The 19,079-nt window shown below is 39.9% G+C and overlaps 1 protein-coding gene across 1 annotated transcript in view; it reads left to right on the forward strand.

Annotated features, from left to right (window-relative positions):
• LOC102176872 (alcohol dehydrogenase 4) overlaps positions 1 to 18,478 on the forward strand; it is a 39,719-nt gene extending 21,241 nt beyond the window's left edge. Inside the window, exons 5-9 of the mRNA XM_018049290.1 lie at positions 169 to 400; positions 7,553 to 7,813; positions 12,408 to 12,543; positions 13,031 to 13,169; positions 18,060 to 18,478. Coding sequence (XP_017904779.1) covers positions 169 to 400; positions 7,553 to 7,813; positions 12,408 to 12,543; positions 13,031 to 13,169; positions 18,060 to 18,084 — 793 coding nt within the window. The 3' untranslated portion in view covers positions 18,085 to 18,478. The remainder of the gene's footprint in view (positions 1 to 168; positions 401 to 7,552; positions 7,814 to 12,407; positions 12,544 to 13,030; positions 13,170 to 18,059) is intronic.

Genomic DNA, 19,079 nt, shown 5'->3' on the forward strand with positions numbered 1-19,079 from the left:
CACATACTGAAATATTTACAGATGAAACAGTGATGTCTGAGATTTACTTGAAAATAGTCCAAACTGGGGAAGGTAGGTGCTTGCATCAGGGAGCTGGTAGGTACTTTTCTTCAGGAAAGTTATCAGTTGTCCATCAACTTTCCCTTTTTTGTATCTTTTTTTCCCTAGGAATTTTAAAAATCCTGTTGGTGATCAAAAATTAATGGAAGATGGAACTAGTAGGTTTACCTGCAAAGGAAAACCAATTTACCATTTCATGGGGACCAGTACCTTCAGTCAATACACTGTGGTCTCAGATGTCAACCTTGCCAAACTAGAGGACGATGCCAATTTAGAGAGAGTTTGTCTGCTTGGATGTGCATTTTCAACTGGCTATGGAGCTGTCATCAACAATGCCAAGGTAAAATGGTTAATCACCAGGCTGTGTAAGACAGATATCACTGGGAGGCAGCATGATAAAGCAGCCAGATTTATCTTCAAAAACTGGCTCTGTCATTTATTACCTTGGTGACTCTAGGCAAGATATTTACCCTCTCCACTCCTCTCTCTACTGTAATATCTACCACAAATAGTTGTGGGGATAATTAAATCATATTACATATGCAAGGCATCTGGCCCAGAGGCTAGCATATAGCTGGCACCCAGTTCATGTTCATTTCCTTTCCTTTACTACTATGTTAGATTATTGACTATCCCTGATTTAAGTACAGTCTGCTTAAACATGTCCCCTAAATATGTCCCTTGTCCTGGAGCAGCAGATCCGGTCAAGAGACAACAGAAACTACACCCATATAGCCACCTAGTTTCTCCTTGATGCAGCAGATTAGAAAGTGAAAGTGAAAGAAAGTGAAGTCGCTCAGTCGTGTCCGACCCCGTGAACTGTTTGTAGCCAGGTTCCTCTGTCCATGGGATTCTCCAGGCAAGAATACTGGAGTGGGTTGCCATTTCCTCTCTCTCAAGTGTAGTAATTCATCTCTATGTCTCACTTTGCCCCTATGTGGCTTCAAGGGAGGGTCTCAGATGGCAGTCCTGATGGTGGCAAGATGTGTCCCTGAAATTCCATGTTAGAATTTAGAAGCTTTTACAAAGCTCTTCAACTGACAGACTAGAGAGATCTCACTATCACTTGGATGCTTCAAACGACCTCCTTTTTTTTTTTTTTTTTTTTAATTTGTACTGCCTGCCTGCAAGCAAAGGCTCCCCTTCCATCCACTCCCACTTCCTCCTCCCTCTGGTGCCACCTGAGAAGCTGGTCCCCAGGCTGCCCTCGCTGTCCCCATGCAGCACGCTGGATAGGTGAACCCACCCCCTTGCCTCCAAGCGCTCCCCCACAGGCAGATCTGAGCACACTATCCATCTTTCTTGTCGTCCTGTCCTCAGTTACCCTTTCTCCCTCTCTCCATCCGTCCACTAGCGCTCGCTCTCTGCCTATTTCAAGGGCCTCATTCTGAGCTTCAGGAGGCTGAGAGAAAGCACAGAGCTGCCAGAGTCAGGCACATGTAGGTTCAAACCCCACTCTACCACTTCTGCAGGATTTTGCATGCTCAGTTGCTAAGTTGTCTCCAACTCTTTGCAACCCAATGGATTGTAGCCCACAAGGCTCCTCTGTCCGTGCGATTTCCCAGGCAAGAATACTGGTGACCTCATTTGAACCTCCTTGACATCAATCTTTATCCCTTAACTCTAAACCGCAAAATGCAACCAGAGTGGTCTTCCTAAACAACAAAATCTGGAGATTTCATTCCCCTTTAAGTAGTCCCCTTTTCCTTCAATATGCTAGTCATCCTTTCTATTTCCTTTCATGGCTCGCTGTTCCCCTGGGCCTGACCCCCAGGCTCTGGGTTCTAAATATGGCCTCTAGACTTTTCACACCTGGCTCCCACCAACACTGCCTGGAAAGCCCCCCCACTTCTTCTGTCTGACTCCAGTTATTTGCCACTTCCCATTGGAAACCTACTCCATCCTCCCAGGCATGCATTGGGCATCCCTCACAGTTTCCCCTAAAGTATCTGTATTTATCCCTTTCTTCCTTCTTATCACACTATGGAGATATTTCCCACTTATTTCTCCTTCTTATTAGATGATTTGCTCCATAAGGACAAGAATTCTCTCTTGTTCATCGTGATGGCTCTGGAGCCTAGCCTTGTGCCTGGCACATAGTATGAGGTTGGAAAGTTTTCAGCAAGTGAATGAATAAAGCTGGGTTCATATGTAATCCCTAAAACATCTTGGTGAGGCTTGGTCCTCAGCTTTGCATTCCAACTGTTCTTTTTTATAAGATCACATAGAGTTGTTCAGTGTCAAGAAAATGAAGTTAGCCTAACCAAAATAAAAGGCTGATCTAGTAGCCAAAATATCAAGATACAACTTTTTGTTGAGAATTGTATCAGTCAAGCAGATAGGGATGCTATTCTTGGATCTCAGTATATTATCTCTTTCTAAAAATTGATTCATTCATTTATTCATTAGCAAAAATTTAAGACTATATGGGAAGTGAAACTATAATCTGAAGGCTCCTACAGGAAGGGCATTGTTAGCTGGGAGGAGTTAAAAGCTGATGTGACCCTGGAAGTCCAGGCATATTTTCCTCTAGATAACACTGGAGACACAGGAAAGAATTACTGTTCTTGGCTACAATCGCCAGCACCACCACCACCACAGCCACCTTTTCACCCTGCCCTTTTCTGGACTCCATGTCGACTATCACCTTCTACCACTGGAGTCTTTCTTCAGGGATATTAAGCCTTGAGATTCAGCCATAATTTTCTTTTAAATCTAGTCAAAGCTGTGCTCGCTTCGGCAGCACATATACTAAAATTGGAACGATACAGAGAAGATTAGCATGGCCCCTGCGCAAGGATGACACGCAAATTCATGAAGCATTCCATATTTTTATTGCAAATAGAACTACCTTATGACCCAGCAATCCCACTGCTGGGCATACACACTGAGGAAACCAGAATTGAAAGAGACACGTGTACCCCAATGTTCATCGCAGCACTGTTTACAATAGCCAGGACATGGAAACAACCTAGATGTCCATCAGCAGATGAATGGATAAGAAAGCTGTGGTACATATACACAATGGAGTATTACTCAGCCGTTAAAAAGAATTCATTTGAATCAGTTCTGATGAGATGGATGAAACTGGAGCCGATTATACAGAGTGAAGTAAGCCAGAAAGAAAAACACCAATATAGTATACTAACACATATATATGGAATTTAGGAAGATCGCAATGACGACCCTGTATGCAAGACAGGAAAAAAGACACAGATGTGTATAATGGACTTTTGGACTCAGAGGGAGAGGGAGAGGGTGGGATGATTTGGGAGAATGGCATTCTAACATGTATACTATCATGTAAGAATTGAATCGCCAGTCTATGTCTGACACAGGATACAGCATGCTTGGGGCTGGTGCGTGGGGATGACCCAGAGAGATGTTATGGGGAGGGAGGTGGGAGGGGGGTTCATGTTTGGGAACGCATGTAAGAATTAAAGATTTTAAAATTTAAAAAATAAAAAACTAAAAAAAAAAAAAATCTAGTCAAAGCTTACCTAAATTCCCAGAATCTGTTCTTCCTGATGCTGAAGAACAGCTAATCCACCTCATGACATACTCAAAAAAGAGAAATAAATTTGATAGGAGCAAGTAAAAAGAAGTGAATTGTCAGTAATCTAGAAAAAGGCAAGAGCTTTAGTAATTTTTAATTTACCTCTGAGAAGAAAAGTGATGCAATAACTCTGATTAATTATTAAGGACCATTCCCCCAGCATCACCAGAACTCCTTGTTCTTTTCAATCTGTTTGCATCTTTTATTGCCAAATTACTTACATTTCATAGAGATCTCTGAAAGCATAAAAATGTCCTAAGAGTGTTGCCTGTAGATAGATAATCACACACTATTTAAAGCTCTATTTTTAATTGGGATTATAAGATCAAATTGCCAACCTCCGCTGGATCATGGAAAAAGCAAGAGAGTTCCCGAAAAACATCTATTTCTGCTTTATTGACTATGCCAAAGCCTTTGACTGTGTGGATCACAATAAACTGTGGAAAATACTGAAAGAGATGGGAATACCAGACCACCTGATCTGCCTCTTGAGAAATCTGTTTGCAGGTCAGGAAGCAACAGTTAGAACTGGACATGGAACAACAGACTGGTTCCAAATAGGAAAAGGAGTACGTCAAGGCTGTATATTGTCACCCTGCTCATATAACTTATATGCAGAGTACATCATGAGAAACGCTGGGCTGGAAGAAACACAGGCTGGAATCAAGACTGCTGGGAGAAATATCAATAACCTCAGATATACAGATACCACCCTTATGGCAGAAATTGAAGAGGAACTAAAAAGCCTCTTGATGAAAGTAAAAGAGGAGAGTGAAAAAGTGGGCTTAAAGCTCAACATTCAGAAAACGAAGATCATGGCATCTGGTCCCATCACTTCATGGGAAATAGACGGGGAAACAGTGGAAACAGTGTCAGACTTTATTTTGGGGGGCTCCAAAATCACTGCAGATGGTGACTGCAGCCATGAAATCAAAAGACGCTTACTCCTTGGAAGAAAAGTTTTGACCAACCTAGATAGCATATTCAAAAGCAGAGACATTACTTTGCTGACTAAGGTCCATCTAGTCAAGGCTATGGTTTTTCCAGTGGTCATGTATGGATGTGAGAGTTGGACTGTGAAGAAGGCTGAGCACCGAAGAATTGATGCTTTTGAACTGTGGTGTTGGAGAAGACTCTTGAGAGTCCCTTGGACTGCAAGGAGATCCAACCAATCCATCCTGAAGGAGATCAGCCCTGGGATTTCTTTGGAAGGAATGATGCTAAAGCTGAAAGTCCAGTACTTTGGCCACCTCATGTGAAGAGTTGACTCATTGGAAAAGACTCTGATGCTGGGAGGGATTGGGGGCAGGAGGAGAAGGGGACGACAGAGGATTAGGTGCCTGGATGGCATCACGGACTCGATGGACGCGAGTCTGAGTGAACTCCGGGAGATGGTGATGGACAGGGAGGCCTGGCGTGCTGTGATTCATGGGGTCGCAAAGAGTCGGACACAACTGAGTGACTGAACTGACTGACTGATTGACTGATACCTGAAAACCTTCCCTTGTAGCTCAGATGGTAAAGAATTCACCTGCAATGCAGGAGACTGGGCTTCAATCCCTGGATCGGGAAGATCTCTAGGAGAAGGGCATGGCAATCCACTCCAGTATTCTTGCCTGGAGAATCCCATGGATAGAGAAGCCTGGTGGGCTACAGTCGATGGGGTTGTATAGAGTCGGACACGACTAAGCAACTAACACAAACAAAAAAAGAAACAATACTTTATAATGACCCCCCACCCCAAACTGCAATTAAAGACACTTTTACACACAAATGTCCAGTTTATAACACAATTGGTACAGTGTATTCAGTTTATGCACTGTTGTAAGCTATGCACGACAACTGTGTACAACATTGCTTCAATGAGAAAAATGCATGTCTACTTCCAGTTAGACTTACTGGTGAAATTTATAACAGTCTCTGGAGAAATATATTTGGAAATATACTAAACTCATGCCACAGTATCATAGTAAAGATTACACAGTATGTATAGAACAGTGTTCTGAATATTTGCAAAATATATATATTCTTTTTCCCTGAGTGGCAAAAGCCAGTGTATTCATGTCTGCTGCTGCTGCTGCGGCTGCTAAGTCACTTCAGTCATGTCTGGCTCTGTGTGACCCCATAGACAGCAGCCCACCAGGCTCCCCCATTCCTGGGATTCTCAAGGCAAGAACACTGGAGTGGGTTCCCATTTCCTTCTCCAATGCATGAAAGTGAAAAGCGAAAGTGAAGTCACTCAGTCGTGTCCAACTCTTAGTGACCCCATGAACTGCAGCCTACCAGGCTCCTCCATCCATGGGATTTTCCAGGCAAGAGTACTGGAGCGGGGTGCCATTGCCTTCTCCAGAGTATGACATGTAAACTAAAGTAAAAAAGTCTCTCTTTCCTTAATGGTTTTGTTTTCAAATTAGAATATATCAAGGACTTTTCCTGGACACATTTTCTCTTTCTCTTGTGTTTATGCTTTTAATTCTAACAGGTTCTTATCACCACTGGAAAATATTAATCGAACACATCTCTGTATAGTATTTTTCCCACTATACCACTCTACAAAATAGCATATTCCAGTTACTGCAGCTTTCCTTGTCATTTCACATATTATGTTTCTGTTGAATTCAATGTAACAAACATTTACTACAGACAAAACATACAGAAGACTAGTTGATATCAATATTAAAGATTATATGCCCTCAAGGACTTTAGTCCACGTGCACACACACAAAATCATTCAAAACTAATTTCGAATTAAATGATATAGAAAATGCAAAAAGATGGGTACTAATTTCTAATTGTAGAATCAAGAAACATTTCAAGGGTGGAGTGTGATTTAAGTTAGATCTAGACATACAGATTATATTGTGACTAAAGGAAATAAGGTGAAAAGCACATCAAGCTGAGGGAATAGCATGAACTAAGGCATGGGGAAAGAAAACTGCAACATTTGGCTGTAGTTGTAATACTGGGATTATTATGGAGAAGTTGAAAGATATAGGACCAAGATAATAAAAATCTTTCAATACCATGCAAAAACATACCTTCTTTGTTCCATTTGAATGAAGTGATGATTTAGGATGATAACATTAATTCATATTCAGAGGCATATTATTGGTCATTCAAAACCAATCACAACATTAATACCAAAAAAAAACAAAAAAAACTTATTAGAAATACAGATGTCAAATTACTTGTGACTTTTTTGATCTATATCTAAGTTAAATTTAATTTTTTATTTTATAATGCAATATAGTTGATTTACAATGTTGTGTTAGTTTCAGGTGTACAGTGAAATGAGTCAGTTATACATATACGTATATTCATATGTAAATAGTCCTGCGACATTGGGGCTTGTGATCTATTTAAAGTGAAGTTGCTCAGTCTTGTCCAACTCTTTGCAACCCCACGGGCTGTAGCCTACCAGGCTCCTCCGTCCATGGGATTTTCCAGGCAAGAATACTGGAGTAGGTTGCCATTTCCTTCTCCAGGAGATATTCCTGACCCAGGGATTGAACCCAGGTCTCCTGCATTGTAGGCAGACGCTTTACCGTCTGAGCCACCAGGGAAGATCTATTTTAAAAAGAAACCAATAAGCCCTTTAAAATGTCTGGGCTTCAGTTTTTGTTCTCATAACACTAAAGGGAAAAGGAAGACAAGAGAATGATTTTTACTTGAGTTTGTAGAATTATGAGCTGATAATTCTAATTCTAATAGCCCTCAAATGTTTCTTCAAATTTAGCCAGTGATTCATATATTTTCACATTGGCAAATTTCCCCCATTTAGCTATATCATTTAGCTTTACAACAGACAGGCTTTAATATATCTGTTCCTGCCCCCACTTAACTCTGTCCCTTTTTTTGCTCCCGCTTCACTCTGTCCTTTTTTCAAAAATGGGACCAGCTGCTTGAAAAGTTAATTTATAATGTTCTTGCCTGCAGGTCACACCTGGTTCTACCTGTGCCATCTTTGGCCTAGGAGGTGTCGGTCTCTCTGCTGTAATGGGTTGTAAAGCATCAGGAGCTTCCCGAATCATAGCTATTGACATCAATAGTGAGAAGTTTACAAAGGCCAAAGCCCTTGGAGCCACTGACTGCCTCAATCCTAAAGACCTAGACAAACCCATTCAAGAGGTCATCGTTGAAATGACCAATGGAGGTGTGGACTTTGCCTTTGAGTGTGTAGGAGGAGCTAAAATCATGGTATGTATTTTTTATAATAAGATATAATAAATATTGCTTATTGACATAATTAACATTGAAAATATATTAATATGCTTATATTTAATATTTATATTTATGTATATATGTTAAGTTTATATAAACAATACTTATTAATATATTAGATGCATTATACATTATATAACATGTAATTAATTCTTGTTATATTGCTAATTACTACTTAATATTGATGTGTTATTAACATTTGTTTATTCTTTCACATGAAATTCAGCAAAAACATTAAGAGAAAACTTACAAATTAAATTATGCCTATGAGAAGTGGGGGAAAAAGAAAAGGCAGTCCTAGAAGAGGGAATAGACAGGGTGACTGGTGTCCCTCCTAACAGCCAAAGGTATCCACTTTCACATTAAAGTACAGGCAGGAGAGGTTAGCAACCTGCAAACAAGCCAGTTCTGTCCATTAGATCTAAATAAACGGTCTGCAGAATTAGGTCCAAATTATGTGTGAAATTTTCAATTAAAAAATCAACAAGCTGCAAAATTATATCTAAATCCTTTTTTCCTAAACACTACAATTTTGATTCATTCAGATTTCTTCTCCTCTCAGGACAGGAAAGGAGGGCCCTTCTAAGTGTAGGGTCCTGAGCAACTGCATGATTGCAAACCCACACCTCTAGTCTTGTATGTTCTGCTCCAAAAGATGGGATAAAGAGCCAACAGGCAACACAGGGATTAGTTAGCCTCCAGAGTGCGCAGCCTCAGTCTCCAGCAAATACTCACCTAATGCATATTTGCTCAAAGACAACATTAGGAAGAGTTTGTTTTGTTTTTTTAACAAGATGACTAGAGAAATCATCAACTAAATTTTCTGCATATGGAGTCTTATTTCATTAGTGAGAACTGTGAACATTAATAGTTATGACACTCTTCCTTTTTATTTACACCTTCACTCAGCCTGGCTCCTAAAACTCTCCTCTAAGGAGAGGCTTTCCAGGTGGCACTAGTGGTAAAGAACCCACCTACCAATGCAGGAGACACAAGAGGCGAGGGTGTAATCCCTGGAGAAGGAAATGGCAACCCACTCCAGTATTCTTGCCTGGGAAATCCCATGGACAGAGGAGCCTGGTGGGCTACAGTCAAAAGGGTTGCAAAGTGTGTGTGTGTATGTTAGTCACTAAGTCGTGTTTGACTCTTTGTGACCCCATGGACTGTAGCCCACCAGGATCCTCTGTCCATGGAATTTCCCAGGCAAGAATACTGGAGTGGGTCACCTTTCCCTTCTCCAGGGGATCTTCCCAACCCAGGGATTGAACCTGGGTCTCCACACTGCTGGCAGATTCTTTACCATCTGAATACCAGGGGTGCAAAGAGGCGGACACAACTGGGCACTGGGAGGCTATAAAGAATGCATTTCTGTACTTCAATCTCCCAGGAGCAGGCTTTGCTAATTCTTCTCCTCAGTTCTCACCTGACATGTCTTCCCCAGGAGAGAATGGAAATTGGGAAGAGCTGCTGAGAGCAATAGGCTGCCCTTCCTGGGTCTTGCCGCTCAGAATGGTTTCACTGCAAATGGTGCAACTGCTTAACAGGTGGATTCATGTCAATGTATGGCAAAACCAATACAGTATTGTAAAGTAAAATAAGTAAAAATAAAAATTAAAAAATAAATAAATAAAAACCTCAGAAGAGGGCATTCCAAGGAAAAGAAAAAGAGAGAGAGAGGCTCTGGCCGGTAATAAGCATATGCGCATATGTGCTCAGTTGCTCAGTCCTGTCTGACTCTTTGTGACCCCACAGACTGTAGCCCACCAGGCTCCTCTGTCTATGTGATTTCCTAGGCAAGTGTACTGGAGTGGATTGCAATTTCCTCATCTAGGAGATCTTCCTGACCTGTGTTTTCTGCATTGGCAGACAGATTCTTTACCACTGCACCACCTGGGAAGGACTCAATAAATGCTATTACTGAAATTCATGCAGGGAGGGCTCCTCGTCCTGCACTGCTCCCCTGCATCCAAAGCTTCAGGCCCTACTTTTTAAATTGTCCTTGGAACCTGAGGACTGCAATGTGCCACATCCACTCCTCCACTTCCCACAGCTCACTTGTTTCACAAACACTAAAATTCAGCCCATTTAACCTTATTTTTCTAGTACAGAGATTCTCAAAACTGGCTATACTTTAGAAGTATCTAGGGAGTTGTTTTTCAGTGTCAACGAATAGACCCATACCTAGGATATTCTCATGCACTGGGGACCAAGGTACTAATACTCTTTACAAGTTTCTCAAGCTGAGAACCACTGATCTAAATCTTTCAGGTTCCATTATTATCTTATTTATTACACCAAGAAATGTATTTTAAATCATGGAACAGAATCACACTAGAGAATCCAAATAAAAAGAGATGGGTTTATTTAACCACAAAAAATGAGCTGCCTACCCTTCCACCAAGGGAAAGGAAAGCTAAATTTCTAGGTTGTGGAAGACATTCCAGTAATGGGTATGAACTTCATTCTGATGATTTCTAATGCTCTAAAGCAGCCTAAGAAATCCAACAAAACAATTAGAAGTTTACAGTAATGGATAATTTTATAAGATTTTGAGAATTAAAAATAATTCTCATCAAAACTTATCAGAGGCTACTAAATAAAACCCTGTATTTGCATATAATACCCATTTAACTAAGTCATATTTATGGAGGTCAATTCCCTGCTTGGAGAAAAGCTCAGAAATGGAGAAAAGGGCAATAGGAAAGACATTAAATTTAAAAATAAAGAGGAGGGTTCCTTGGCAGTCCAGTGGTTAAGACTCCACACTGTCACTGCAGAGGGCACAGGTTCAATCCCTGGCCAGAGAACTAAGATCCCTAAGCCATATAGCACAGCCAAACCCAAAATGGGAATAATCTAAGCAGCTCCCTTAAGGTAACAAGCAGTGCCTGTGTTGTTTTCCTCTCTTTGTGGGTTATTCAGCACAATATGCATTAAACAAAAATGCTTCTGCCATACAAGAAGTGTAAAAGTAAAAGAGTTGCTATTTAGAAATGTTAGAAATTTTCAAAACTATAAATAAACACATATTCAAATAAAGATTTCAAAACACATTCTAAAAGTTCTAGGTCATTTTCCATCCCTAGTAAGACAGACAGAGACAGCGAGAGAAGAGGGAGAGAATATACCATACTTCAGACTGCTTCTTTCATATAGTGATCGGCGATGAAAAGGAACAGTATTTCTAGTGGAACTTCTGTAGAAGTAAAAGTCACCTTGACAAGTGAGAATCAAGTTGACTACGTACTATGGCAAAGGAGAAGAAAATGGCAACCCACTCCAGTACCCTTGCCTGGAAAATCCCATGGACAGAGGAGCCTGGTAGGCTACAATCCATGGGGTCACAAAGAGTGGGACACAACTGAGCGACTTCACTTTATTCACTTCACTCATTTCACACTTTATCACTGGAGAAGGAAATGGCAACCCACTCCAGTATTCTTGCCTGGAGAATCCCACGGACAGAGGAGCCTGGCGGGCCACGGTCCACGGGGTCGCAGAGAGTCGGACACAACTGAAGTGACTAAGCATGCATGGCAAAGGATATGGGGTAAATTATACTTTTCTTCTATAATATTAGTCTCAAAAGATTTTTAAATGTTCAACTATACCACAGGGCTTCTATGTGAAATGGCCATCCACAAGTTTACATTTTTCTTAAACTTATTTATGTTTTCAATCTAGGCATTTCATATTCACTCCAAACCTGCAGTGGGTTAAGATAACAATATTTTTTCTTCTATCATGCAAAGATCAGTGCAAATCCTCTGGGTCCCTGTTTTCCACGTGGTGACTTAGCAATGAAGGAAGTTCTAATTTATGGCTTTACAATCTTAACACGAGGTTCTCGTGGTTGTTAGAGCAGAAGGGATAGCTGGCAGGTTGCCCACTGGCTTTTCCATTTTGGCCAGGAAATGGAACACATCACTCTGGCCTGTAGCCCAGAACTAGTCATGGGACTCTATGTAACCGCAGGAGAGCTAAAAACTATAGGGAAGCAGATGAAATGTTTGATGAGCAGCAGCCACTGTCATTTTCTGTTTAACTGTTTTGTCTTCTGTTTTAAATAGCATTTCTTTTAATTTATCCTACATTGAGATCTATTAAGTTACAGTATATGCCTCATATTTACTTATTCACTCTCTCTTCATGACTTAATTTGGATCCTAAGCCTCTGGAATTGCAAATATCTTTGCACATTCCATTGTAGATGGTCAAAAACTTGTTGATTCTAGTTTACAATATCGTCTATAGATCTTTCCTTAACTTCATGTATGTGTATTTTTCTTGACATACAATGAAATACACTATAGGTTCAGCGTAACTATGGTATTAAACAGAGTAAAATATGTTTTGTTTTGTTTAAATATCATTTTTGATGATGTTCAGAATTTTATTGGATGTGCTATCTGAAACAGAACATAAGTGCAAGTCTCAGTCTATATTATGACCATAAGGTCATAATGCAGAGTTGTGTAAATTTTCCCGGGAGCATTGAACACACCCACATTGCAGTTCATGTTCTACTTTTCTACCTACTCAGCTAATCTTTTTTTGTTTGACTTTCCAGAGAGCAGCCCTGGACAGTGTAACAGTAGGCTGGGGAGTATGCACTATCATTGGAGTAAACGTTGGTGACAATGGATTGAATGTTTCTGCAGTGGAGCTATTAATGGGCCGCACTCTAACTGGAACAAGCTTTGGTGGTCAGTTTTTATTTTCTTTTTCTTCACAGTAGTACTCAAATTATTATAATGAAGTTTACTGAAAGGAAAGAAAAATTATTTTTTAAAATATTGAGTGCCTAGAACATATCTGAAGACTACATGAAAGCTATTTATTCTATTGGTTACTTGAAAGTAAACAGAATTTTTATAGAAGGATAACTGTAATTTGCAAATTGAAATTCAATTTACATTAAAATAGACCAACATAAGGGAACAAAAGGTAGACTTGGATCAAACTGAGATAATTCCTTATCTAGAAATAGAAAATAATCTTGAATTTTTCTCTTGAAGAAAAAATTTAATAAATTAAAAATACACACACAAGAAAATTAAAGATGGCAGAGGGATAATCTATTTGAAACAACCCATATCTGACCTAAAAATTTTGTTCATTTGACAAACACTGGTTAAACTATCCCTTCATGTCAAGATCCATGTGTTTATTTGACATTTTGGGCAATTACAGGTTGGAAAGGTACCACTTCTGTTCCAAAGCTGGCTGCTGACTACAAGAATGAAAAATTGGATTTGGATGCATTGGTCTCCCATACCCTACCTTTTGACAAAGTCAATGAGGCATTTGACCTAATGTACCAAGGAAAAAGGTAAATTACCAGATGAGTGAGCAGTCTGAAAAATCTTTACAATGATTCTAATTTCATTTGATGTTGAAAACTAACCAGTTTTTCTTTTCTGACACTTCCACATTATCAGAAGTACTCAAAACCCTTAAAAGATTAAATAGTGGCCATTTGGAAAAAAGAAAAGCTTCCTACTCTATCTCCCAAATATACATGGAGTATATTAAGTCATGTCTGATTCTTTTTGACTCCATGGACTGCACCACACTAGGCTTCCCTTGTCTTTCACTATCTCCCAGACAGTCCTTCACTGTATCTTCTCTCTCTTTCACTAACTCACTCTCTCTTTGCTCAAAGTTATGTCCACTGAGTCAGGGATGCCATCTAACCATCTCATCCTCTCTGTCGCCCACTTCTCTTCCTGCCCTCAATCTTTCCCAGCATCAGGGTTTTTCCAGTGAGTCAGCTCTTCACATCAGGTAGCCAAAGTATTGGAGCTTCAGCTTCATCATCAGTCCTTCCAATGAATATTCAGAGTTGATTTCCATACACTGTTCCAAAATAGAGTGATGGTATAAACTGACACACATTTTCCCCTTTGTAAACAATTTTTAACTCAGTTGGGACTACTCTGGAGAGAGAGTGATTTCTAGATTATAATGTCAGGTTCCTTTGGTACATTATTGCCCTGGATCTGGAATCACTGTGGTCTGCAATTGACATAGAAGGCCCACTCCAGGCCCTTCATTATCAGATTCAAATGAAAACCATGAAAATGTGAGCAGTGGGGGGCAGATGTCCAATACTTCAAGGATCTCCCAACTTTCTCATTTTCTAGGTTTGTCATGGGTATCCTGTAAGTAATTCAAATCTACAATTTCAGATATGTTGTTCTCTCTTGGCATAGACCCTAAGAACTGATTTATAAAAGTGTCCCAATTATGGGATCCCTAGTAACAGGGGAGCAAGACTAGGATCAATGATTTTGGTTAAAATAACCACAGCACAGGTCAACGGGAGCAAAGGACAAAACACCAGAAACAGTATTGAATAGAGAAAATGCAAAAAGGCAACAAAAAGAAAATATATCACAAAAGAGGCAGGGGAAAACCATACAGTTAAATGACAGGAATCTGAAGCAGAGAATAAATGTTGCAAAAGAAGAAAATAGGTCCACAGTGTGAAGACCCAGGATATTTCCTGAGGAAGAAACCTGAGAAAATATCTCTACTATATGAACTTCCTAATTTGCAAATGTGTTCACTGCAACATATCAAAAGGAACGTCAATAAAAAGAAAGGGAATCATCCCTGCTGAGTGAGGTGAAGATAATTTTCTTTGCAGTTTGAGAGCAGACTCCCTGTGCTTTCAGATAGCTTAACAGAAAAGGAATGTGTGAAGAAGAAACTGAATCTCTTGCATGAATTTCTGCAAACAGAAATAAAGAAGCAGTTATGTGATTATGTAAATTACATACAGAAGAATCATCAGTGGAGGGCTACTTGGGTAAAATCAAATCCTTTTTATATAAAGATCTGTCCTTGGAGAACAGAGCTCAGGCTTTCAGTTGGGAAGTGAATGGATGTCTAGAAAACAAGCGGTAAAGACTGCAGAATGAGAACAGCAGAGGAAAACGAGTCCCCCAAACTCGTTTCTAAACTTTGTATACTGAGAAAAAGCAAGTCTGATGAGAAACAAAGTTTAGGCCCACCCAGGATTATAAGGCAAACTAGCAGGCAGACCACCATCACATCTCATTTCACAAGGAGACCTGAGGAAGAAATTGAAAGACCAAAATTGGACAGTTTTGTCAATGAAGAAGAAAAGGACCAAGAGGAAAAAAGACATAAAGTCACATCCAGAGAACCAGTTGCTAGACCACTTGCTGCAGAAGAACCAGAAAGAGTAAAACCTGTAACACACTTGGAAATGGAAGAACAAAGACATGAAGAGATTTAGAAGTCAAGCAAAGAACCAATACCTAAACAGAAATCTAAGGAGGAGCCACACAGAACCAGAAGTTCAGGCTGAAATGGATAAAGGAGATGAGAAAGATGGAAAGAAACACAAAAGACAACCCAAAGACTCTAGCTGCCAGAGACATGAAGAAAAATAACCTGAAAGAGTAAAATCACAAGTTTCTCATTACAAAGATGAGGATGAAAAATTCTGGAAACTGGAAGTCCAAGATTAAAGTGCCAGCAGAGAGGAGAAGAGATGGAAAACTACATCCAAAGACCCAACTGAGAAAAAGAAAAAACAGCTCAAACTAAAACAGTGGTGTCCTCCAAGACCCACCCTCTGAAGTGCATTCAGTGCAGACAGTACCTGGATGATATCACATCAGACCTCTTGGAGCTGTTCCTAGTAGGCAAATGTGAGGACATGTAGCTTTTCACACATTCACAGCAAAATAAAGGTCTAGAAAGTCCTGTCAGAAAACTAGGCCTTGGAGGGGGCATGGATTCTGATGCCCTGATGGCAGAGGATGATAGGGAGACTTATATCCACAAGCAGTGGTATGATCAAGACTATGAGAGATTTGAGTTCCCGCCAAAAACTCAGCTGATGGAGGAAAAGTAAAAAGTCTACACAAGCTGTGCGTATCTGACTGAAATGAGGCAACAAGAAATTCCCAAGATCACAGAGCAGCTTGAGCACCTGGATGGCCGAGTTCCCTACGGTTCAGTTACCAAGCATGTCATTGAATATCAAGTGGGTGAAAGTGCATATACCTCTACCCTGAGGCCTTCACGGTGGACACGCAGCTGTCCAGTCCTGTAAAACACTCACAGAAGGAGCCTATGGATAAAGATCTGAATCCAGAATACTACCAGAAATACATCAAACTACATCAAAGGCAGAGACCTGGACACCCCTGAGCTATACTGAATTGGCCACATAAGACATCTTCTGTATCAAGAGTAATGACAAGCTCAATGAGAGAGACATCAAGGTCAGACAAGTTCTACAGGTGGGCAAAGGCCTCTGCTCTTCCAGGAGGCAGTCGATTCTGCCAGAAAATCGTGCCTACAATTGAGCGGTAACATTGCACACATGGTTGTGTTTTAAGAGTTAGGTAGAGGTAGTTCTTTCTCCCAAATGTTTCTAATTATCTGTGGGCACTGACAATGACCATAACTATCTGTCATAGCCCTTACTTTTAGACCTCTATTTTAAAGTTGCAGAGCTCTTTCTGCAAAAGAAAGAAGTCCAGCGAATGACAGCAGCACAGGGGTGGAATGTGTGGGCTCTGTCTGAGCCACCCCCCAGGGATCCTTGAGTTCGGTTTATGACAAACTGCATTCTGTTCCTTCTCATGAGTCCCTTCCCACTCGCTGCTCTTTCTGGGCTCTCCTTCCTTCCTTTTTACAAGGTCTCTCCCTGTCCACACTTTTCCTAATATCTTGACTTCACTCAGTCTTTTTCTGGGATCGTAACAGTGGTTAGGAGCTAACCTGAAACTAATCTATACAGATATAAAGTTGCTTTACTTCCTAGCTATTGCAAAGTGAAGATTTTCTAGAGAAAAAAAAAAAAATAACAGGAAAAATAAGCATTATTCTTTAAGCTACACAGAGTAATTTAGTGTGTAAGCCCCACAATATCTTGTACCATCTCAATAACCCTGTAAGTAGTATTCAGCACATTAGGAGTTGGATTAGGATTTAGGGCCTTACTGGGCTCCTCTAGTGACTCAGATGGTTAAGAATCTGCCTGCAATGTGGGAGACCTGGGTTTGACCCCTGGGTTGGGAAGATCCCCTGGAGAAGAGAACAGTTATGCACTCTGGTATTGTGGCCTGGAGAATTCCATGGACAGAGGAGCCTGGCAGGCTGCAGTCCATGGGGTTGCAGAGCCTTGGACATGACTGAGCAACTTTCACTTTCACTTTAGAGCCTTACCGGCATTCATAGCTCCTCCAGCACTCTTTTCTCAGTCATGGCATATATCCACAAGGACTACTACGTAGCAGCCAAATGGAAAATGTTGCACTACTTTACCAATACCTGGGCAAAACTCCCGCACTATACCATGTAGGCCTGATAATCAGTGGAGAATGGAGGCCAAGGGGTAGACCACCTGAATGAGGTCTCCTGCTTCCCCCCGGCTCACCAAGAAAACCAGTTGACTGCCCACACAGCTAGAAAGGTGGCAAAAGAGAAGGCAGAGGATGGGCCTCCCCAGGGATGCTGATACATCCAGGTATGCTGATACCATACAGGAACAAGAAGTACAATTGCGGTTAGACCCTCCTGCCATACTAACTGCATAGTAGCAAGGTAGTGGAGGGAACACAGCACCCAGTTGGCCTCTTAAGATACACTGACCCTGACTTATGGTGCAGAAAGGCCACAGAAGTTCTCCTTCCATCGGAAGGTGTAGCTCCAGGTCCTGGGTGAAAACAGTATGTATGCTGGCAACCTGCTGACGCCAGGGATTTCACAGCTCCAACAGTAAGGTCCAGGAGAAGACTGTATATATTGAAGGAGTAGAAATCTTTGAATTCTCCGAAAGCAGCATTCTAACACATCAACCACTAATTTTTTTGATGCCCAATTTTCTCTAAGCTACAGGAGAGCCAAGAACAGTTACCCCAAGACAAAAATCACACTACAGTCTCCACTGTAGTGGAGTGCTCTACTTCTCTATAACACCAGTGGGCAACAAGAACTTTGCCCAGAGTCAAGTGAGGGTCTCCAATTTTTCCCCAGGTTACTAACACCATATGAAATATTAGTAATGTCATGAATGGAAGTGGGTGACAAGATAAAAGAAATTAGGCTTAGCAAAGTAGGTATCTATACAGAAATATTAAACCCAATCTTGGAACAAACAAAAAAAATTATTTGTGGATTTTGGTGAAATTTACCATGCAAATTATACTGATTGTTGTTTTATTATTATTAACAGCATTCGGACAGTCCTGCTCTTTTGACAACACCAGGAACAATTTGGAATACTAGCTGACTAAATCTGAACCTGTCTTGTTAATCCATTACCTGATATGATGAATAATGATAGCCATGAGTTTAAACAGATATTTACAGTTAATACTCAATATTAAATAGCTATAAAATACATCAATATTTCCTATGTTGAATAACCTTGATAGTTGATATGTTTATGAAGAGAGTCATATGATGTTTGGATATTGTTTAAAACTAGTTCTGAGAGCTGGAAGTGGGGAATGAAGGGGTCACAAATTAAACTAGATTGTCTATATGTTTATAATTTTTTAGGTGGGGTGAGAGATATATGGGGTTTCATTATACTGCTCTCTCTACTGTTGTATATGTTTTAATTTTTCCATAATAAAAATCTTTTTACCAGAAAAAAATCATTATTGATATGTAGACTGTAATAAGATACATGTATCTTTAAAACACACATCATATATGTAACACAATTTAAAATAAGTAACAAGCTACTCTTCCTTAATTAGCTGCTAAATAATTTTAATACCTGTTAATTTCTCTTAGCTCCACTTCACCACTGTGAACTATAATCACAAGTAGTGGGATATCAGAAACTATATAAATGAGTGTATATATTTTTTTTTTAAGAAAATATATTTATACTCTCTAATTTCTGTTTTTATTAAATAAGTCTCCCTTTTATTTCAGAATTATCACAAGGTACAATGTGAACATCTATTTACTAAAGTTGTACTAAATAATCTATTAATTACTCAATTAATCTATTTTCCTTTTTTTGACAAATATATATTGCTTTTATGTGGAATCTAAATAACTATTACAAATAAACTTATTTATAAAACAGAGATAGAGTTACAGATGTATACTAGAAATGACAAAGAACAATGTACTTATTATAAATGTAAATAAAGCTATTAATAGTTGTAGGACATAATAGACAATAAGATTTATATGAAAAGCAAAATGAGAGTTTTCAAACTATTATACTAACAGA

Source organism: Capra hircus, chromosome 6 (genome assembly GCF_001704415.2).
Source record: "Capra hircus breed San Clemente chromosome 6, ASM170441v1, whole genome shotgun sequence".
NCBI lineage: Eukaryota > Metazoa > Chordata > Mammalia > Artiodactyla > Bovidae > Capra > Capra hircus.